Source organism: Rhinolophus ferrumequinum, chromosome 13 (assembly GCF_004115265.2).
Source record: "Rhinolophus ferrumequinum isolate MPI-CBG mRhiFer1 chromosome 13, mRhiFer1_v1.p, whole genome shotgun sequence".
Taxonomy (NCBI): domain Eukaryota; kingdom Metazoa; phylum Chordata; class Mammalia; order Chiroptera; family Rhinolophidae; genus Rhinolophus; species Rhinolophus ferrumequinum.
The window spans coordinates 50145077-50167445 of NC_046296.1; the positions used below are offsets into that span (position 1 = coordinate 50145077).

At 46.2% G+C, this 22369-nt stretch overlaps 1 protein-coding gene across 1 annotated transcript in view; it reads left to right on the forward strand.

Moving 5' to 3' along the window:
• The window catches only part of LOC117033445 (xanthine dehydrogenase/oxidase), a 63464-nt gene that overhangs the window by 19143 nt on the left and 21952 nt on the right, over nucleotides 1-22369 (forward strand). Inside the window, exons 5-18 of the mRNA XM_033125618.1 lie at nucleotides 953-1079; nucleotides 1999-2060; nucleotides 5263-5331; nucleotides 5645-5731; nucleotides 7381-7522; nucleotides 8771-8863; nucleotides 9458-9609; nucleotides 10848-10941; nucleotides 12272-12381; nucleotides 14541-14722; nucleotides 15815-15989; nucleotides 17448-17531; nucleotides 19038-19207; nucleotides 21353-21476. Of these exons, the coding sequence (XP_032981509.1) occupies nucleotides 953-1079; nucleotides 1999-2060; nucleotides 5263-5331; nucleotides 5645-5731; nucleotides 7381-7522; nucleotides 8771-8863; nucleotides 9458-9609; nucleotides 10848-10941; nucleotides 12272-12381; nucleotides 14541-14722; nucleotides 15815-15989; nucleotides 17448-17531; nucleotides 19038-19207; nucleotides 21353-21476 (1671 nt within the window). The remainder of the gene's footprint in view (nucleotides 1-952; nucleotides 1080-1998; nucleotides 2061-5262; nucleotides 5332-5644; nucleotides 5732-7380; nucleotides 7523-8770; nucleotides 8864-9457; nucleotides 9610-10847; nucleotides 10942-12271; nucleotides 12382-14540; nucleotides 14723-15814; nucleotides 15990-17447; nucleotides 17532-19037; nucleotides 19208-21352; nucleotides 21477-22369) is intronic.

The following is a 22369-nucleotide window of genomic DNA, read 5'->3' on the forward strand; positions in this document are numbered from 1 at the left end:
ACAAAAACTAAAAAAAAAACAAAACAAAAAAAGATATGGAGAATCTCCTTGTAATAAAAATCTTGCAGGTTTGAATGTAACTTCCGTGACATTCAATGCATTTAGCAAATTCTATATGATATGAGTCTTTTGCCAATTCTGATGTCCTCACTGGACTTCAAGAGTTTCCTTCATTTAAGAAGACAGTGGTATTCTGGTTTGGAATAAGATGCACTTGGTTTTTTCTTAATAAATGCTGGTTGAATTGGATTGTGGGGTAATGTAGTTAGAAGAACATGACACAGCTCTTGCGTTCACCATGCATGTCTTTGGATAAATCTTTTAAACCTCTGGACTTGCTTCCTCCTCTCTTCAATGAATGGAATGAAGGGTAAGAAGGCCCTTCTAAGAGCTGAATCTGGGTTGTGAACACACAATGTGATTTATAGATGATGTAATACAGAATTGTACACCTGAAATCTATGTCACTTTACTAACAATTGTCACCCCATTAAAGTTTAATTAAAAAATAATAATAAAAGAAAAAAAAGAAGGCCCTTCTAGCTCTAATATTTGCCATTCTTTTTTTATTTTTTAATTATTTATTTATTATTATTATTATTTTTATTTGCCATTCTTTGAAGGGACGTTCCTACTAATAACTAACACTGGTTGATGCCCACGATGTGCTGGGTATAATGTTAAGAGTTTAATGTGAATTATCTCATTGACTCCTCACCATAGCTCTGGAGGTAAGTACGAGGATGGTCCACATCATACAGATGAAGGATTATTGGCTCAGAGAGGTTTGGTAGCGTAGCCAAGGTCATGGGTGGTAAGTGGTGGCACTAGGATTTGACCGTGTGGTGACTGCTCCTCCACACTGCCTGTTGACATGGCTCCAGCTGAGGCATGTAGGGAGTTTGAGAGGGGTTCTGCCACCACAGGTGTCCATGTCATCTGTCCCTTTTAGGAGAGAATTGCCAAATGCCATGGTTCCCAGTGTGGGTTCTGCACCCCTGGCATGGTCATGAGCATGTACACGCTGCTTCGGAACCAGCCCAAACCCACCATGGAGGAGATCGAGGATGCTGTCGAAGGTACGGGCCTCCAGGCCCAGCCCAGGTGGGGGAGGCAGATGGGGCTCTGTGGAATGGAATCCAGGAAAGGGCTAAGAGTCCGAGGCACTGCCCTTTGGAGGAAAGGCTCCGGCCACCCAACATGGCGGCAAAGATCTGCCGGAAGGTTGGCCGTCTCTTAATTTGAAGAACACTCAGGTGGGTTGGAGACGTCCTTAGATCGCCTGCCTTAGTATTTGTCTTCCCGAGGTGTCTTCCTGCCCTCCATCTACAGTGGGATGGGTGGCAGTGGGTGGCTGGCACAGGAGGAGATTATTTGGAGAACTCCACAGGGGCTAGTGATATTGTTTCCTTCCCTGTCAGCTTTCACCAGAATAGCATTTTTAAGGCAAAGGCCACATATGAGGGAGGTGGCATGATTCTGAGCCTTGGGCAGACATGGCTTCCCACTTTGCCTCTGAGAATGGTCCCAGGAGCCTGGGCCAGCTGTCTGTTCCTCTGAATTGCATAGAGAAGACTCCCCATCCATTCACCATTTCAGTGCATCATTTATTCAGTTATACTGAGTCGTATTATATGTCATGCACTATCTAGGGCACAAGGGACACAGGGATGAAAGATACAATACCTACTCTCAAGGAGTTCCCACTCCAAAGAAGAGATTTTATATTATAGTTTGATAATCTCACTCATAAAACTGACTAGGTACCGTGGGAACTCTTAGGAGGGGCACCTGAATCTGTGTGGGCATTCTAGGAAGACTTCCTGGAAGAAGTGATAAGTGTTTTCAAGTCAGCAGTAGAAGGAGGAAAAAGGCATTCCAGGCAGAGAAAACAGAGTATGCAAAGAGAGCATCTAACTGAGCCAGGAGCAAAGCCACAAACCCCTCACCTGCCCTTGGCGCCAGTGCAGACATTGAAGCTTTCTGCTTGGCCCACAGGAAACCTGTGTCGCTGCACAGGCTACAGACCCATCCTCCAGGGCTTCCGGACCTTCGCCAGGGTAAGTGGGGGCCCCAGGACAGCAGTGGCCCTGCTCCAAACGTAGCAACACTCAGGAAATCACAGCTGGGAGGGATGCCAGAGCTTCTGGATTACAGAGAAGAAAGATAACATGGCAAGCTAGCAGGTTCTCAAGCTGCAAATACGTGGCGTGGACAGTGTACTCTGCCATTCTTAGACAGGGTTTCTCATCGATAGCTTGAGAACTTTCCTTCAGGGAAAGCCTGGAGAACCAGTCCTGGAAGAGGCATGCTGCCCAAGGCCTAACTTCCCCCAGGGCATTCATGCTTGGCAGCTTCTCTAGAGACTGGCACACTCAGCCCATGGTACAGGTGCTGAATGTGGCGTGTAATAACCCGACCTGACTCAACACCCACGCCGCTCCTCCTTTCCTCTCCCGCTGCCTTCTGTAGTTGGCACTCTGCTGGGCTAACGGAACTGCTCCTCAGTCTCCATACAGCTTGTGAACTCTGGCAGTGTTCGTAGAACTCTGAGTGAGAAGCCACAGGCAGGGTGTATGGGTATCACCTATAGAAGCACAGATACACACCTGCCTGCCGTCTGGTGAGGAAGGCAGAGGCTGGCCTCTCCTTTCTTGGCTTAGTCTGTCCAGATTTTTACCTGATTCTCCAACTGGCTGAGCTTGATTCTGACTCCAGTCAAACTGTGTCATCTCAATTTGATTTAACATTGAGAACAGAATGACAGACTCCTGTGCTTTTCACTGATCTGTCGGGCTGATGCATGACGAAAAGGAGTGTCTCATCCAAGTAACTCCAAAGGGGTGGAGAAGGAAATGAGAATTTTAAGGATGGAAAACACCACACCCTGGTAAGGAACTAAAAGGTGTGGATTTAATTGAAAAGGACTGAAAGCTCAGATTCAGAGTCTGCAGACCTGGGTTCAAATCCCAATTCATCACTTAACTAATGCATGACCTTGGACAAATTTCCTTGTTTCAAAATGGGGATTACAATAATACCTACCTTGTAGAGTTCGTTGAAAGCACTTATTGTAAACCCCTTAGAACAATACTGGGCATATCTTAAGTATTCAGTAAATGACAACTAAATTATGATGCTGGGACATTTCTTCCAAGAACAGTATTTGATCCTTATAAATGGTTCAGCTTCCCTGAGAACCAGGAATTCTTAATTTTGTCCACAAATTTATTTCATAGGAGCCTCCTCACAGATATATAATCTCACCAGTCCTTCTAGATTCTCAAAAGAGAAAGCCTTTTGAGTGTACAGCTGTGCTCTTTCGCGGGGATGAGCTGGTTCCTGATTCCGTTGGACAGCAGTGCTTCCCTCAGGCCAGCTGCCTGGCCGTGGCTCGCAGAGCAGAGCACAGCAGAGCACAGCAGAGTGTTCTGCGCAGCCGAAATGACCTGCCCAGAGTGTGCCGAGAAGCTCACTGCATTACTCATTAGAGACCCCTGAGCCTCTATTCACGGCCTATTGATTCTCATTTTTCCCAGTTCTACGAAACCTGGTTATCACGTTTTCATGCCCAGAGCACATACTAGAAAAGGATGAGGAGAATCTGCTAGAGGGAGGCTCACGGTCCACAGCAAGCAATGACAGTGTCCATCCAGCAGCAAGGAAGGAAATGGAGGAATCCTGAAAATAAGCATGCGCTCAGCAGTCTTAGCCTACTGAGAACACTGGAAGTCTCTCCAGGGGGAAAACTGCCTTCTCCAAGCTCCGTAAACCTTGAGGCCACTGACATATTGTCCATCACAATAACTTATGTCATGGACACATCAATGAATTATCAAGAAAAAAGATCTAAGTAAGAATGTGCTGGCATTTTAATTATCTGGAAACTGTACTTCCGAGAAATACATGCGCCCCCTCCCCCGCCGCGAAGACTGGGTCAGTGAGGCTGCATGTTACCCTGTGCAGTTTCCGCTCCTACTTAGGACCTGCTGATTCCCCTGCATCACTCCTTCTCCAGAAAGAAAGATGAAGAGGCACCAGAGGAACCTTCTTTTCTCTCTCCTTTTCTGTCTAAATAGAAAGAAGAAGGGCAAAGTGGTGGCGGGGAGGTCCAAGATCGGGCAGCTCTGAGATCCAATGGCGAAGCTGTGAATGCAGGAGAGGGCAGCCTGTGCAGGGGGTCGAGGCCGGGGGTTTTTCTCCCAGTGCCAAGTCTGACAGTCCTTTCAGGTTCTCAAAGACCACATGTTTGGCCCCATGGCCCTCTGAGCGCTTTCTTGGGAACACTAGTGGATTGTGTCTCATCCTTTGGGAAATGACAGCATGAAATGGTGTAATTCATATGCAGAAGGTCTGCCCTGGCCTATTCCTCCAGGAATTAATTGGCCACTCTGGAAATGTGTCTGGGGTGTGCCTGGGGGTTTTCCCCACTTTTGCCTGTCAGCACAACTCTGATTCTGGAGTGTGTCCTGAGGTCCTCAGCTGATATTCCTGCTTTCGTGGGGCAGATCAGTCAGGTTCACACACCCCTTCCCTGACGCCTTGGTCCTTGGAGGCAGCAATCTGGCCTCTACTCTGTGCTCTGCCATTGGCATCCTGAGAGGTCCTGAGCATGTCCTTTCCACATAGAGATCGGTCATCAGACCTGTACCTTCCTCCAGAAATGGCCCACAGTGAGGAATAAAGAATGCTTGGCTTTCTGGCCAGAAGTGTCTATAAGCATTGGTGAGGCCATTGAGAACACTGGCTGGACACAACCCTGGACCCAGGACTGGCCTTGGACATCCTTGTCAGGAGCCCCACAAAAACCCCAGCATGGGGGGCACCCAGCCGAGCTCCACAGAACTCATTGATCTAGCGATAAAGGCTCTTGAATGCTGACAAATCCAAACGGGAATTTCTGTCATAGAGGCTTCCTAAGGAAGGAGCACTAAAGAGGGAAAATGGGCATAAAGTTATGTTTTGACAAAGTAGGACCTATCTTTATGGAGAAATTTTCTTAAATTCCCCTGCTGCTTCCAGGAGAGATCCTATTTGTTTATTCATGGGTTATTTAGTCTACATTAACCATGCAAAAAAAGAAGTTAAAGCAGAGGCCTTACCTCTATGCAAAGTCAGTGGAATGGGTTAAGTGTCTGCTGTTTCTATTGATGTGGGCATAGATGTCAGAGCCAGATTTCATCGGGCATTAATAAAGTAGGTTCTTTAGCTCCTGTAAAAACTCTGCAAATATTTTTGTGCGAATGTTGGTCATCTCTCTAGGATGGTGGATGCTGTGGAGGAAATAAAGACAACCCCAACTGCTGTATGAACCAGAAGAAAGACCACATGGTAAGTGGGTCCTCCTCTCTGGAAGCCTGGGGGCCAATCTCAGATCAAAGGAGCTGGTGGACTCTCCCAATGCTCTTGGCAGTGGTGGCTGGAACAGAAAGCAGTTATGCGGAGACTAAGAGGGTCGTCAATATGCACATTAACCCTGGGGGCCCTGGCAAGAAGACCTCCTTGTTCCTGCCTTCTAGGAGGCATCTGTCTCTCCACCAGCTCCGGCAGGCTATGAATGAGCATGAACAGAGCTGGATCAGTCCTATGGGACATTTTAAAGGAAGAGATACTGTACCAACGCATCTGTTCCCTTTCTCAGCAGGTCATTCTCTCACCATCTTTATTCAACCCAGAGGATTTTATGCCCTTGGATCCCACCCAGGAGCCCATCTTCCCCCCAGAATTGCTGGTAGGTGATGCCCCAGGCAAAGGCCCAACTAAGACTCTGTGCCATTGATGCTGGTGACACCAATTCCCCGGAGCGGAGACTCAAGCCCTTTAAGAAAGTTGTTGGATTCACATGGGAAAGAATTCAAACATGAGGGATAACACAGAGTTTAAAATGAAAGTAAGTTTATTTAGCAGAGTAAGTAAGAAAAGAAAAGCCACCCACTGACAGAGTGGTGGTTTCTAATCACTAGAGGAGGAGAGACACCCTCCTCCCGTCGGGGTTTATATGTGTATCTTGTTTCCATGGAAAATTTCTTGTTATACGGAACTTCTGCAAGGCAGAAGAAGAAGGGATCAGGTTTACCTTTAACTTTTGGAAGGTACAGCCTGTGACTAGTTTGTAATAGGTTTAATTACAGGAGTGGCCATAATGCAACCTCTTTGCTCAATAGGCTTTGGGTGGTCTGTTCTGTGTGATTGATTGACGTCTGCCTGAGTTCTGTGTCTTGGAGGACACGGGTAGCTGGCCTGGAATCCCACCTCCTAATTCCTTCTCTTGTGAAAATAGTCTTCATGCTCCTTTCCTATATTACCATGAGCTCCTGGAGACTTTATTTCATACGCACTGGGAACTTTGTATTCTCCTTGTCCTTTAGGTTTCAGCCAGAATTTGCCTTCCTTTCTCTGACACCCAGGGGTCAAGTCCCTCTGTCACATACTCCCACAGGGACCCACATTTCTCTCCTTCTCACATATGTCCCTCTGAGGACAGGAAATGAATGTCTCTTGCATATGACAGGTGCTCTAGAAGTATTTGCTGACCTTCTGGCTACATCTAATACATCAGCTACCCCATACCCAACCCAAGAAACCCATTCTTCTCCTGTAAGCAGTCCACTTATTTAAAAAACACATAAACACACAGAAAAAGAGAGCTTTACTCCAAGGCCACAATCCATGGAGCTCTGTTTTAAGGACACCACTCACAACTACTTTCTCACCTTGATGATTCTTCTCCTTTACTCCAACATTTATGGTGAGTAAAGAATCAAGTCTCTCTTAGAGCTTCTCAAGTGCAGATTTCTCCAGGGCTGTTGAGCACATGAAGATTGCCTTATGAATTCAGAGGCCAGACAGGGCTTTGTGGCAAGCTGCCAGAATGCCTTTTTCTGGATTGTGCAACCTTGAAAACACTGTCAACTTGATTTTGGAATTTTCTCTCCCAGCCCAGCATCACCCCACATGCCCTAGGACCAGCTCTCTGTTGCATTCTCTTTGATCCCTCTTTCTTTGCAGCCCCTGTTTCTTCCTACACCTTGTCCACTGCACCTCCTGGAGACAGTGTGGCACAATTTAGGTTGCCTTGTGACCTTTGGCAGGTCACATAACTTCTCCGACCCCCAGTTTCCTCCTTTACCTGTAACAGGTGGGGCTCACTCTTCTCTGATGCCTTCTAAAGATTCAAATAGCGTATATAATAATTGGAACCTAGTTCCTGCCTCAATCGGTAGTAGTTCCTCTCACTTCCAGCCGACGTGTATTTTCATTCTGAATTCAGGATTAAACGAGTCAGTAGAAGACTTGGTCCCACGGTGGACTTAGAGCAAGGGCATTGGTAATGGCATTGGGAGGAGGGAGACAGCACAGTAAGAAAACTGCATTTTCCAGAGGCTGAAAGAGGCTCCTCAGAAGCAGCTGCATTTTGAAGGGGAGCGTGTGACCTGGATTCAAGCCACAACCCTGAAGGAGCTCCTGGACCTCAAAGCCCAGCACCCCGAGGCCAAGCTGGTGGTGGGGAACACGGAGATCGGTAAGGGCCTGGGAAGCACTGCGGGCTGCCTGGATGCCTGGGACCCATACGGAGTCCTGGACACTTGAATTCCTGCACAACCCCCGGTTTTGGAGCCACACAGACCTTGTTCAACTGCTTGCTGGTTGTGTGTCTTCGGACACATTAGTTCTCCTCCCCTACTACGTGTTCCCATCACAGGTGATGGCCATTTACTACCGGAGCCAGCACCTTTCCCGGTGAGGCCAAGAGCCTAAAAACTGCACTCCTGGCTCTGTCCCCACAGTCTGAATGTTAGACTTTTGTGTTATTATTACTGTTACACCCTGAGTTGAATAATAGCTTAAGTACTGCAATGTGTCCTCTCTTATCTGTGTAATTTGGGCAAGACACTTAACCTCTCTGTGTCTCAGTTTCTTAATCTATAAACAGAAAAACAGTATCTCATAGGGTTGTTGTGAGAATTAAATGAGTTAAAATATGTGAAGTGCCTAGGAGTGTTACTGATATATTTTAACGTCCTGTGTTTTCTAATACTATTTTAAACACACACACGCATATATACATGCACGCACGCACACACACAGACACACACCAGTTTTTGGGCTGATAGTGTGCACACCACACTTAATCCTGCCTTTCGCCCACTGCACTTTTTGGCGCGAGACATGCACAGAGCATGTTACAATTGTGAATGTGTCATACACCGTCATGGAGGGTGTCACGCGTGGTCTCTGGTCCCGCTCCCCAAATAAGAATGCGGGAAATGGTGAGGCCAAAAGGGAATACCCACGGAGCCATAGGTAGGGGAGTCATACCAATGTAGTCTCGCTGGCAGCTGGGTTGGAGACAAAGGAAGCAGGAGCCACACAATCCACAACCCGCTGTCCACTTGTCTCTACCAACCAACCAACCTCACTTGCTAACTGCGAGCCACCGTGCTAACTGCAGTCTGCTCTTGCTAGCTCAGCCACCACCTTCTTGCTAGCCCCCATTTGCTGCTGGTGTAGTCACAGCAGTTATATTCATGGCCAATGGCTCACTGGTTACAGCTGACGGCCAAGTAGCCACAGCTGATGGCTATCCGATCACAGTTGATGGCCATTTACTAGCTGAGCCAGCACCTTCCACGTGAGGCTGAGAGCGTGGAAACTGCACTCTGGCTCTGTCCCCACAGACACCCTGTGCATGGAGGTGGGAAAAGGTGCTGCGTCTGCCATGGTGATAGGACAACAGGTCTCTAACGTCAGGCTTCCCAATTCTCTTGAGGCATCGAGATGAAGTTTAAGAACAAGCTGTTTCCTGTGATCGTCTGCCCCGCCTGGATCCCCGAGCTGAATTCAGTGGAGCACGGCCCAGAGGGTAAGGGGGGGTTCACCTGAGCCCACAAAGGGGCTGGGATGCTGAGGATGGGTCTCAGGGGGATGGCAGGTGCCAGGACAGCCTGTTTGGCTCTCACTGCCAGCTGCTTGCCCTGCAGATGCCCAGCACAGAGGAAGGGGCACACTCCATTGCCTTCCTCCATTGAGCACCCGTGGAGGGGTGCCAGTGGGCGAGGGCTGTGAGATTTTTCAGTTGTTCTCAATGCATCTACACAATAGAATTGCTCCTGGGCGTAGGGGACAAGTGAAGGAAGTGCTTGGGTGCTTTTTATTATTATTTTTAAATAAAAGCCAGGACTTCATTGTCAGAGATCAGATTTTATTGGGTTGAAATCCACTGGTTGAGAGGAGAGAGCACTCTGGTTGTAGGACAAGAGGCCTGGGGGTGAGTCCTGGCTCTTTTGTTAGCTGTGTGGTGTTGGACGAGTCACTTAACCTTTCTGGGCCTTACTTTCCTCATCCCCGTCAGTCCTGGTAGCCTCACTCAGGTGCTGTAAAGCTTCAGAGGAGCTGTACATGAAAGTGTTTTCTGAGCTGTGAAGGAGTTGCAGTTATTCTGAACGCGTGTTTCCAGGTATCACCTTTGGAGCTGCTTGCACCCTGAGCTCTGTGGAAAAGACCCTGCAAGAAGCCATTGCCAAGCTTCCTGCATACAAAACAGAGGTGTTCAAAGGTGTCCTGGAGCAGCTGCGCTGTTTTGGCGGGAAACAGGTCAAGTCTGTGGCGGTGAGTCCCTATTCAGGGACCCTCAAAGTCCTGGGGACAGGGCTTTTCCTCACATGTCAGAGGGTTAATCTGGCCTCTGCTGCAGACCCTGTGGGCTTCAGACATTGTGCTTCGGATTGCCTGGGGCATTTGTTAAAATGTAGATTCCTGGGCCCCACCCTCAGAGATTCTTGTTCCATAGGGCTGGGGTGAGTGCAGCTGGTGCTTGTGAAGGAGATGGTCTGTAGGCCATCGCTCTGTGACTCACTCTGTGACTCAGTCTTCCCCCCTGAGGTTGGAGAGATGGAGCCTCTGGCACCGCCTTCCTGAACTTGGCCGAGGCTCTCAGATGATGGATGGGAGATAAGTTAGGGAGAAGCCAAACAGGGAGGGGGACCGCCTTTCAGATCTGGGGGAGAACCAGAAGTAGACTCCCTGAGTGGAGGGAGGCGTCCACCTGTTGACTGTCACAATCAGCCTTCAGACTAGCCCCCAAATTCCCAGCTGGCAGGTGGCATTCACACACCTTGTGCCATTTGAGGCTTACAAGAGTTGATGGCATTGAGAGAATAGCCATCCCTTCCATTTGATTTTTGGTAATTGTTTTTAAAAATTAAAACAAAAACCAAAATACAGCAGAACAGCCTACTCCCATTCTCCACACCCTACCCCAGTCACCTGCCATTTCCGCTTGTAGGTGAGGAGATATCAACTCAGAAATCTCCACTGCGTTCCAAGCTCAGCTGGAACCTACTTCCAGGAAGAATTCGTTCTCATTGTGCAACTGGTTTTGTTCCTCTTTTCTAATAATTAGAACCCTGTGTCTGTTTCTCCTTACATTCTTTGCCAAGCTGCCAGGAAGCTCAGATCCAATTAGAGCAAATTGTCCATTCTGAAAGCTTCCTTCTCTTTTTCCTTGATCTTTATCCTCTAGTTCTGTTTGACTAACTCTGTATGGCCTCTGGGATAAGCCACCTTAACCCTTTCAGAATAAGGTTGGGTGAAATTAAACAAATTTAAAGGGGCTGATCCCAATTTACCGACCAGTGAATTTCAGAGCTGGAACCCATTTCCAAGCATTCAGGTCTCAGGTTTTGCACATTGTTCTGAGTTTCTCTCTGTGCAGTCTTGCATCTACTGGGGCTGGAGGTCCTCAGGTCTCCCTCAAGCGGGTGTAGTCCTCCTGTCCTGTGTTCAGGAGGCAGCTGGGTGAGCCAGGGTTTCCTGGGTTGGCTCTCACACGCTGTCTGCTTGTCTAGTCCATTGGAGGGAACATCATCACCGCCAGCCCCATCTCGGACCTCAACCCGGTGTTCATGGCCTGCGGAGCCAAGCTGACCATCATATCCAGAGGTGAGCTGTCTCATGCAGAGGTCAGGAAAGAGGGCCTGGGGGCAGATAAGTCTCATGAGATACTTCACGTTCTGAAGAAACAGAGTGCAAGGTTCAGTGACCCAGCTATCCTGAGGTTAGGATTCCTGGAAGCTATAAGGGAGATGCACCCAGGTTGGGGGCCAGGAAAGCTGGGTCATTTCTCTACTAAGATTCACAACAAGCCTTAAGAATTCTCCAGATGCCTTACCTAGTGGGGTTTGGAGCCAGAATGCACCAGCTCACCACAGCTGATTGCTGGATTTTCAGGGAGCCTGTGAGCATATGTTAGACAGGGACATTATTAAAAATTAGATTATATAAACTTGCAATGCAATAAGTTACATTAAAAACAAAGATAATAAACACTCAAAATTCACCATTTCCAAGTTACGTCACTTCATTTTACTATTGTCTAAGGTCTTGAGATTACCTCCATCTATTGTATCTGTAGAGTGGAAATGCTATATAATGGTGTGCTACGGTGCAGTTTTCCTTGTCAGAGGGTCCTCAACACCTCCCCATGTTTAATGACTTGCTAGGAGAATACACGGGACTCAGCAGATAGTCGTACTCATCGCTGCGACTTATGCTGGAATATACAAAGGAAAATCAGGAAAGGGAAAAGGCATATGGGGCAAAATCCAGAGGGGGACACAACCTTCCAGAGTCTTCTCCCAGTGGACTCACACAGGATGCACTTGATTCTCCTAGTAACAGTAACCTTGAGAACACATAAGAAGTTTCAGTCTACCAGGGAGGCTCCTTAGAAACTCAGCACCTAGAGCTTTGATGGGAGGCTGGTCACATAGCTCTTCTTTGCACGTACCAATGCCCAGAAGGAAAGCAGATGCTCTATACGAACCATGTGGTTTGTACAAACAGTTTAGGCCCAGTGAGCCATTCTTATCAGGGAGTGGTGTGAACCCTTCTGAGAGCCAAGGTCCCAGAGGACAGCCAATGGCCAACCTTGTAAACAGGGCTTGCAGAAGATAGCAGACCTACTGTGTCTACTCTGCTGTCCTCTTTCCAACTTCACATTTAGTGATGTCACTCTCGTGGCTTGGAACTGGCTATCGTGGGAGTATTTATGTCACAGAAACTGACAAATCAGGGTTTTTGCCCCTCAAAGAACTGATTATTAAATATTCACAGAAACCACTGTTTAAGGATTTCAGATGGAGGACTCTGGCCCCAGCTATGCCATCTATTCCCTCTGACTGTGAGCATCAGAGACCAGGATGGAGAAGCCCCCTGCTGGGTTGTCTGATGCTCTCTCACATTGGTCCCTCTTCATCTTGCCTCTGTACAGGTACCAGCAGAACGATTCAGATGGATCACACCTTTTTCCCTGGCTATAGAAAGACCCTGGTCGGTCCAGAGGAGATACTGCTTTCCATCGAGATCCCTTATAGCAGGGAGGTAAATGCTATGCTCGAATCACTCCTACTCCTGCCAGGCTCCAGACATGGAAACCAGAGTTGGCCTCAGGACCTAACTTAGCACCACTCAACTTAAACATTGATGGTCTTGTCTCTGAACTTTGACTTTGACCAGCCATATTCTTCCCTGGACAATGAGGAGTTTCAGGGTAAGGGACACAGCGCGTGGTTTAAAGAAGCTAGACAGCTAGCTGTGTGATCCTGAGTGAGTCATTTCACCTTTCTGAGCCCTAATTTCTTCATCTGTAAAATTGGCACAGTGTTGCCTACAGGGCACCTTATTGCGAGGACTAAAAAAAAAAAAAAATTCATCAGGTTCCTGGCAGATGTCAGGGAGCCAGAGGAGATCACCAGCTGGTAGCCAGCAACACAGTGTCAAGAACACATATAGCTCCCGAGTATTCCTGCCCAGGTCAGAGGAGACTTGGTTTCATCTGGTGAAATGTGGGGTTTGCATGCTGAGTGGAGAAGGTGCCTGTAAGTCAGATCCTCACACGCTGACCTTAAGCTTGACGAGGCATTTATGCACTGACCTTGCCCTGGGTTGGCATGGATGAAGATTTTTGCTTCATGAGCATATTTTCTGGCTTGTTCGGGTAGATCTTAATGCCTCTGGCTGCTTTGCTTTTGTTCCTTGGGGCCTGTGGTAGCTTCACCTGGCGTGGTTCTCTCCTCTCTCAGCAGCTACACGTTTCATGACGACCCTTTTAGAAAAGTGGTCAGTGAGCGGATGGGGAACCAGCTGTAAAGGAGAGTATTGAGGGTTTGCCAGCACTAATGCTTGAATGAGTGTTTCAAGGCATGTTTTGCCCTTGCTAGTTTTGACCTCTTTAATGAGAATGCTAATTAAATTAGAGCAATTACATCCCTGAGGTGATTTCTTCATGATTTTCTAGCTTGTCCTTATAGACCATTGTGAGCAGTGATTCCCAGAGCTTTGTATTTCACAGATCAGTTAAAAAAATAATTTAAATTATGAAGTTGGGAAAGGCGGAAGCAACAGGCACAGTACTGCCTAGTTTTTATTTTGCCAGGCAGGGACATTAACAACAACAAAAAAATTCCTAAAAGAAAGGAGATTTCAATACCTAGAACTAGGAAGGATTTTTCAAGAAAGAACAGTTGACGACCTGACACTGACATTTCATGGCCGCCCAGTGAAACGTGACCGTGGACTGGCACAGTCCTGGAAGTGAGCAGCTGGAACTTCTGCTGCAGAACCAAGTTCAAATTCTGGGCTCATTGCCCCACGGCCTTATTTGACACCAGGAATCTGAAGTAGCTTTATCATCAGGAGGGCTCTCCATAGCTTCTTCAAACAAAAGCCTGTGGCCATTTTGGACCTCAGCAGCAGGCCTCATTGTGCTGTCATTTCCTTAAACCTCCCACCTTTGGTGTGAATCAGCATTTGTGGTGCCAGGGTGTATTCAAACCTCAAGTGGAACCTGACACAGAAAGGGCTTGATGTCAGATGGTTCTTACCTGGAAAGTAACTCCTGCTCTCTTCCTCTCCCCAAAGACAGTCTAGTCTGGCTTGGACCCAGGGGGAATGTGTGGTCAAAGTATAAAGGCAGTTACGGTCTCACACTAGTGCGATTCTTTCTGTCACGAGGCAAGGTTTCTAAGTGTAGGCGATCGACTGGTGGGAGAGACAAGTCAGTTTCTGCTAGGCCACAAGCTGAAGATGTGTTTCAAGCACCCTTTGGCATCTCAGTTTTTCTGCTTAAGAGGCAGCCAGGCCAACAGAGGTTTGGGCACAGCCCCTGAGGGCCTGGGTGGGCTCTGGGGCAGGGCCGAGGGGGTCTCGGAGGAGACTTTCTCAAAGCACCCTTCCTCCTCCCACACAGCTGTTTTTTTTGGTTGAGAGCACCTGATTCTTTTTTGTCCCTGACTTTCAGTTTTCCTAACTAACAGGGGGGGAAATCCTGGTCCTCCCAGGTGCTGGGAATGTTAGCTGGAACCTCTCCTGAAAATGTGATAGTCTCTTACGCCCTGATCTTTGATTCCTCCCACCAGCTCCTTGCTCATTTGCTCTGGTGTTATCTTCTTACCTCACCTCATATCTCTGTGATTCTGGCTCACCGTTTGCAGTCCTTGCAAAACAGGGAGGGAAACAGGTACCTTTCTGTTCTTTTTCAGGGCGAGTTTTTCTCAGCATTTAAGCAGGCCTTCCGAAGAGATGACATAGCCAAGGTGACCTGTGGCATGAGAGTCCTATTCGAGCCAGGAACCACACACGTAAAGGAGCTGGCCCTTTGCTATGGCGGAATGGCTGACAGAACCATCTCGGCACTCAAGACCACGCGGAAGCAGCTGTCACAGTAAGAGCTCACTGCAAAATAAAATTGCTGCTGCTGCTCCAACTACCACGTTATTGGTGCTGCTACTACTACTGTGACTGCTAGTAGTATTACTATTGCTGCCACTACCACTATTGCTCCTGCTATTATCATCATCGTTCCTCTACTACTGCGATTACTGCTGCTAGTAGTATTGCAACTACTAGTATTCCTTCCGTTATACCATTATCATTGCTACTACTGCTGCTACTGTTCCTACTGCTATGACTGCTCATATGCAGCCAAAACTGTTATTACTATTGCTACTAATAGTGCTGCTCCTGCTACTGCCATTACTACTAATCGTAGTATTGCTGCTACTGCTGCTGCTCTGCTGCTGCTCCTGCTACGACTACTTTGAGTATTCCTGGTGCTTATACTATTACTACCACTGCTTCATCTACTACTACTACCACCGCTACTAGTTTTGTTTCCACCACTACTAGTAGTACTGCATCTGCCACTGCTACATTACTACTAGTAGTATTGTTGCTGCTCTTACTACTATTGCTATTGCTAGTACTGCTATTAGTACTGCTACTTTATTACCATGGCTACTACTACTACTACGGCCACTATACAGCAGCAACTGTACCAAACAGTTCACTGGCACTATCCTGGGTAATTCTTACAATTACCATATTCGTCCAATAAAGCTTAACTTCAGAGATCGGCTCCTTGGTTCCAACTCCTGGCTCCATCACTTACCAGATAGGTAATATATGTCAACCATGCCTCAGTTTTCTCACTGGTAAAATGAGTATAAAATAATTTTTTCTGAATTTAAATTTGAATTAAAAATGATGTTTCATATAAAGTACTTAGGATATTGTAAGGACTCAGTAGATTTAACTATTATTTTTCGTGGTCCTTTAAAATTGTATCTATTTGTAAAGACGAGGAAACTGAGGTCCAAGGAGGTTAACTAATTTGCTTATAGTGACAAAACCTTAAGTATCTGAGCCACATTTTGAACCGAGGTTCATACAACTCTGAGGCCCTGTGCACACCACTGCACACAAATGATTCTGAGGGCTGGAGAGGAGCACTCTCCCACAACCTGCTCTCTGGCAGTTTCTGGAATGAAAAGCTGCTACAGGAGGTGTCTGCAGGCCTGGCAGAAGAGCTGAAACTGTCCCCCGACGCCCCTGGTGGCATGGTGGAGTTCCGATGCACACTCACCCTCAGCTTCTTCTTCAAGTTCTACCTGACGGTGCTGCAGAAGCTGGGCCAGCAAGATGCTGAAGATGTAAGTGTAGGCGTCTGGGCAAGGCCCAGGTTCTCTGCAGCTCTTTTGTTTGAGGATGTGGTCTGGGTGAGTGAGTGCTGTGGACCAGGTGGCAAGCTTACTTCTCTCCTCTGGGCATCCAAGAACAGAGGAGCAAGGACCAGGGACACAGCCCAGGGAGCCACACGCAGATGGGAGCCGGCTGGGGTCTGCGAGGCAGAGCAGTGGGCTGGGAGTCAGGATGTGGGTTCTTGGCTTCGTTGTGTCATTACCTCATGTGAGAACCTGAATAGTCACGACTGTAAGTCTCAGCTATAAAGTCTGCAAAAGGGGAAGGAGAGTAGACAGGATGGATGATCCTTCAGCGGTATAGCTGATGCAACCGTGGTTTTATAGTTAGAACGGGGACGTCGAGTGTGATGGAAATGTAAGGTGTTGCTGCTACAGCCAGGGAGAATGTGCTCACTACAAAGGTGTATATTCAGGAGAGGGTGCTGGCTGCGGTGAACCCCAGCTCCTGAGACTGGCTCACCAACAAGCTTTTATTTATTTTGCACCTTTTATGTGGTAAAGATCACTCTAGGCGCTAGGGGGCAGCCTAGTGCAGGAGAAAACAGTCAAAAAGGCCAGTCCAGTGTGACAACTGAGGAGCTGGAGAGCAAAAGGCGAGAAGGCTTCCCAGGTGTGGAGGACAGCAGGGCAAAATCCCTCTTTTAAAAACATTCACAGTTCTTCTTATTTTCTGAATATGAAAGTAATAGAACTTATTGTGGAAAACTTAAAAAACAGAATTGTGTAAAGAAAATATTTAAATTATTCTACTCTCATGTCCTAGAGAAAACCACAGCTAATATTTTTGCTTAGTCCTCTTTTCTTTTTCTTACATTTATCTGCCCGTCTGTCTGTAATTCTGTTTTCTCTCTCTCGCCCTTTCTCTCTCTTTCTCTCTTTCTCTGTGTCCTTCCTTACATCCGTTGATATATCTATCATCTTCCTTCCTTTTGATCTGATATATCGTTTTCTGAATAGATTTGGGGTCATACTGCATGTAGAGTTTTATGTCTCCCTTGATTCCATTGAATTATATTGTGAACATTTCCTATATCCTTAACTATTTCCCACAGAATTGAGGAGGAAAAGAAAGACTTTTCCGGGAAGTCTAGGAGGAAATGATATTCCCAACACAGAGAACAGTATGCGTACATGAAGGAAGGAGGGAAGCATTTGGTGTGTGGGAGGAACTAGTACCATTCATTATGTATAGTGCAGGGCTGGTGGGAGAGAAATAGAGGCTGTGGTTAAATACTGAGCTCTCAGAGCCCATGTTCAGTTGTTGAGATAAATCCAACCAGTATACTAGAAAGAGTGTAAAATGGGGAGATGAGGGAAGCAGTTGTTGTTTTTACCAGTTGACGACAACCAAGGACGGGATCAATGATAGAAATAGTCATGATCACCTCTGTTATTTTGCCTGCACAGAAGTTTGGTAGACTGGACCCCACCTTGGCCAGCGCCACCTTAGTCTTTCAGGAGGACCCTCCAGCTAACGTCCAATTCTACCAAGTGAGTATTTACAGTACATGGCTAATATCAGGAACCCTTGCAGACATCATCAGATGGTGCTGGCCATTGGTGAATGACCTTATTGAATTGTATGTGGGTGATTATTTTTGTTTACTTTCCATATTTATGCCTTACTGTTGTGCATACGTATCCAGTGAAGAAAACGGGAATTATGTAAATGTCAATGAAGCTATTTATCCCGTTACTCATCTAAATTTACTTCTTGGGATTACTCTCATCTTCATCCGTTCCTTAAAGAAAAAACAAACCTTTCGTTCCATTTTTTGGGTCCTCAGTGGAATTAATGTCAGGAATTCTCTTGAGCATGTAAACAAAACAAAACAAAACAAAAACTTTCTATCAACAGAAACTTTTGGAGACGCAGTAGGTAAAGGGTCAGCTTAAAGGGTCAGCTTTTCCTATAAATATTTTGGATTTTGTGGGTCACATAGTATCTGTATCAACAACTCAACTCTGTCTTTGTAGCGCAAAAGCAGCCAGAGATAATAAGTAAATGAATGTGTTGTCTTCCAATAAAACTTTATTTATAAAACAGGCAGTGGGTCAGATTTGACCCGTGGGTTACAATTCATTAATCTCTGCCTTAGACAGTAGTGGTCCAATGCATGAGCTCTGGCTCTGACTGCCAAGACTTGAAACCAAACATTGCTATTTCATAACTGTGTAAGCTTGGACAACTTCCTTATCTTCTCTGTGCCTCTTGGGCATGTTAGTTATGTCTATAATGTGGATAATGGTGGCACGTGTATCATTGGATGATTTTGAGGATGAAATATGTTAGTAAAAGTAAATGGCATAGACAGTTTCTGGTATATACTAAACAGTCAATAAATATTAGCCACCATTATTATTATTATTACTTTGAAAAACACATAAAACGATTTTTATTGTAAAATGAATACATGTTAGAACCTTTCAGAAAATACAGAAAAGTGTAAAGAAAATAAAAATCACTGCAAATCCCCAAAATTCCAAGAGAAAAATTATTTTTATTTTATTTTCCTTTCCCTATTTATGCCTATATGAACATGTATGTACTCTATTTATAGCATATATTATTTTTCCTAAGAAATTCAAATCATTTTATACACACACACACATTTTATGTCCTGTGTTTACACTTAACAGGAGCACCCTTTCCTCTAATTAAAATTTTACAAAACTATGTGGTTATATTGTATACTATTCATTCTTCTGTATGAGCGTAGCATAATTTATTTACCTGATCTCCTGTGAGTGGACATTTAGGTTCCTCTTTTTGTTGTTGTTGTTGCTATTCCTGTATATGGTGACACTATGACTATCCTTCTCAATTACTTCTTATGTGCTTTTCTGTTGCCTTTGTCCGTTCCCCTCCTGCTTCCTCTATTCTCACTCCTCAGGTTTGCTTTGCCATCAGGCCTGAAACTCCCCATGGTTTCCCTGGGCCTGTAGGAGAACATAGTCCTCCACAGCTCAGCCTGACTGATAACCATGTTGTTCCAGGAGGTGCCCAAGTGTCATTCCGAGGAGGACGTGGTGGGCCGGCCCCTACCCCACTTGGCTGCGGCCATGCAGGCCTCTGGAGAGGCCGTGTACTGTGATGACATGCCTCGCTATGATAATGAACTGTCCCTCCGGCTGGTCACCAGCACCCGGGCCCATGCCAAGATCAAGTGAGTGTAGGAAATACCCTCGGAGGGGTGGCTCTGGGAACACCCTGCCAGGCACTGGAGGGGCACCGCTCCCGGTCTGGAGGGGAGGATGGGGATCATCTTACAACCTCAGTCTGGAGAGAAGCAGGAGAGGTTAGAGCTCAGGGGTACCTGGGAGGGTGAAGGGATGACTTGCAGAGGTAGGCAGGGCCCAGATTAGCAAAGCCTCGGAGTGCTGAGCAGGGAGATTATACCTGGCCCGAAAAGCAAGGAGGAGCTGCTGGCAGCCTTTAGTGGGACTAGCTTAGGTCTGCGTTTTGGATATTGGGCTAAACTTCAGTGCAAAGTTTGAGGCAGCATTGAAGGAAAGAATGTGGTCTTGGAGTCTGACGGACCTGGCATTAAATCCCTGCTCCTGTGATAGCACCTGTGACCTTGGCCTGCGTGGTTAAGCTGTCGGTTTTCCCATATGTAGTAGGATGTTTTTGTGAGGGTTAGTGATAGTGTCCACAAAGGACCTATCAGAGAATAGCCACTCGTACCTGCTTGTTGAACTTCAGGAGCCTGAACGGCAGGAGTACCACTGCTATAATAATAATAATGTTAATATTATTATTAATAATAATATTAATATAATATTAATAATACTATTAACAACAATAACAATGACCTAACGCTTATATGGCACTTAATATTTGCCACACTCTGGTTTAAAGTATCTTACATATATTGGCTCATTTATTTCTCACAACAACCCTATAGGCAGGTCTTATTGTTCTTCCCATGTTCCAGATGAGGGAACTGAGACACAAATAGGTTAACTTACTTGCCCCAGTCACACAATTAGTAAGTGGCAGAGCTGGAGGTTGAAGCCAGGCAGCATTAGCAACAGGGCTGTGCTGCTTCTGGATGTTCAGGCCAGACTGTGGCCTTCGTTTCCTGATGGGCACTAGACACATACCCGCTGAATGGAATGGCTAAGAGCACCCGCCCTGAGGCCCTGCCTCTGCGTGGATTAGGGATCAGGTTTCCTTGTCATTGGTCTTTCCTGGTGGCCGCTCCTAGCCTGGAAAAGGGCTCCAGGAATGGTGCAACTCTACCAGGTCCCTGCAAAAAAAAATGTTTAAGATGATATGGTTGCAAGTGTGGGGCACGTTCGTTTCCCTTTGCCCTTGTCTGGAGCCCTTGTGGGCAGCACCCTGCCCTGCACTGTCCGCATTCTAACAACTTTGCTCCATCTCAGCGATGTCTGAAATGTCTGAGACGTCTGAACGCATGGAGGTGGGTTTAGGCGGGACTCCGTAGCAACTGTGAGGATGAGGGCTTTCCCTGCTGCACGCACTTGGAGGGAGTGGGGGACAGCCAAAGGACCTGACTTGGGCAGTCTTCATGCCTAACCTCTGGCCTAACCCCAGCTCTGCTGCTCTCTGGCTGGATGACGTTGGACAAGCTATTTGAATCCCCTGAGCTTGAGTTTCCCCAAGTGGGGATGATGACAATAACTTTCTGGTGACGCTGGTGAGGATTAACTGTTTGGAAGTTGGCTGGTACTTCAGAGTGGTTTGCATACCTTTCTCGGAGGTGCCTCTGTTCGATTTCCCCACGGGAGCCTGGGCCAGAGTGAGCGGTGCATAGTACAGACTTTTACAATTAAACTCTCCAGGCATTCTCCCTCTGAGGTCCGAATTGCCTGATTATGGCCAGTGTGCCTCGCCCTCTGAGGTAGCGCCATAGATGTGGGGAGAGAAATTAGACTGTGTGATGATGTTCAGGGCCCTTGGATCAGTGGTACGTCAAAGGCCCTAAATGTGTTTATTCTGGATGGGCATTAGCTGTGATGTGGGTTAGCCAGCATTTAGATTTGCTGTTCCCTATGAGTTGGTTCCCTGGTACTTGGACACAGGGAATAGTATTAGGTCAATGAGGCCAGGCCTGTCCTATTCATCTTATATCTCCAGCAGGACTCGGCACAGTGGCCTTCACATGGTAAGCATTTAATTAACACTAGAATAGAATAGAATAGAAGAGTAGAGTTGAATCGAATGTAGAGAAGGTAGGAATTAGGATGGAGGAAAAACTGTCAAAATGAGGAGAGGGTTTTCCAGTTAGAAAAGCTCTTCTACGCCAGTTTTCCTGCCTGGTCCCTCACACTGCTTGTTCTTGCAGGTCCATTGATATTTCAGAAGCTCAGAAGGTGCCGGGATTTGTTTCCTTTATCTCTGCTGATGATGTTCCCGGGAGTAAAGAAACTGGACTTGCTAATGATGAAACCGTCTTTGCAAAAGATAAGGTATTTCTTGGATTTCTGATTTGTGAAGTTAGTGAAATGAGCAATTCAGTTTCAATTTGTGCTCATTCCTCCATATCCCTAATTTTGAAAAGATTTTACATTTGCACATACTGTGGCCATTATCCGATTGGCCAGTATTCAGGACAATCAGGAAAGGGGTGCAATATGCCTGATAGCACTTTTAATTTCAACCTAATGTTTATGTGTTTATTTAATTGATGGCTGCTGTTTGTACATAGAAGGATGACTCCATGCCAAAGTGGTGTTCAGAAAAGGATGGTGATTATATCAGAACTAACAATCAGGTTCTTAAGGGTACAACATTAGGCTCCTTTTTAAAATAAAAATACATTAAACAAGCTAACAGAATAGAAATCATAACACCACCACCATGTATGTATTGATAATTCACTTTTATGAAAGTTCACCTATTGATTTTTACTATACATGGGGTTCTTCTCCCACCCCCACCAAAAAAACTTCCTAACATTCAAGACAGTGGCTGCAAAAATCCGTATACTTATAGGATAGTTCTCAGACAGTCACTTTATAATTCCAAAGCAGATCAACTGTTGCAAGTTAAAAGTGGGTCGGTGTTACTGAAGGGCAAAATTACCTTATTACCGATATAAAAGTAAAGGAGAGAATGAAAAAGTACAGCCTCAAGATACAAGACTCCAAAAGGAGAGCATTTGATAGAAAACAAATTGCTATACAAACTCCAAGAGCCCCCGGGAGCTTGCTAACATTATGGTTAGTGAGACTCATCCAGGTTCAACAACCACCACACTAACCAATTAATTAAGTCAATGACTTAACTGGGTCCTCAAGAAAAAATGATCACAGACAGCCATGCTAAGTATTGGTTTCCATTGTCAGAAAACTCATATTCC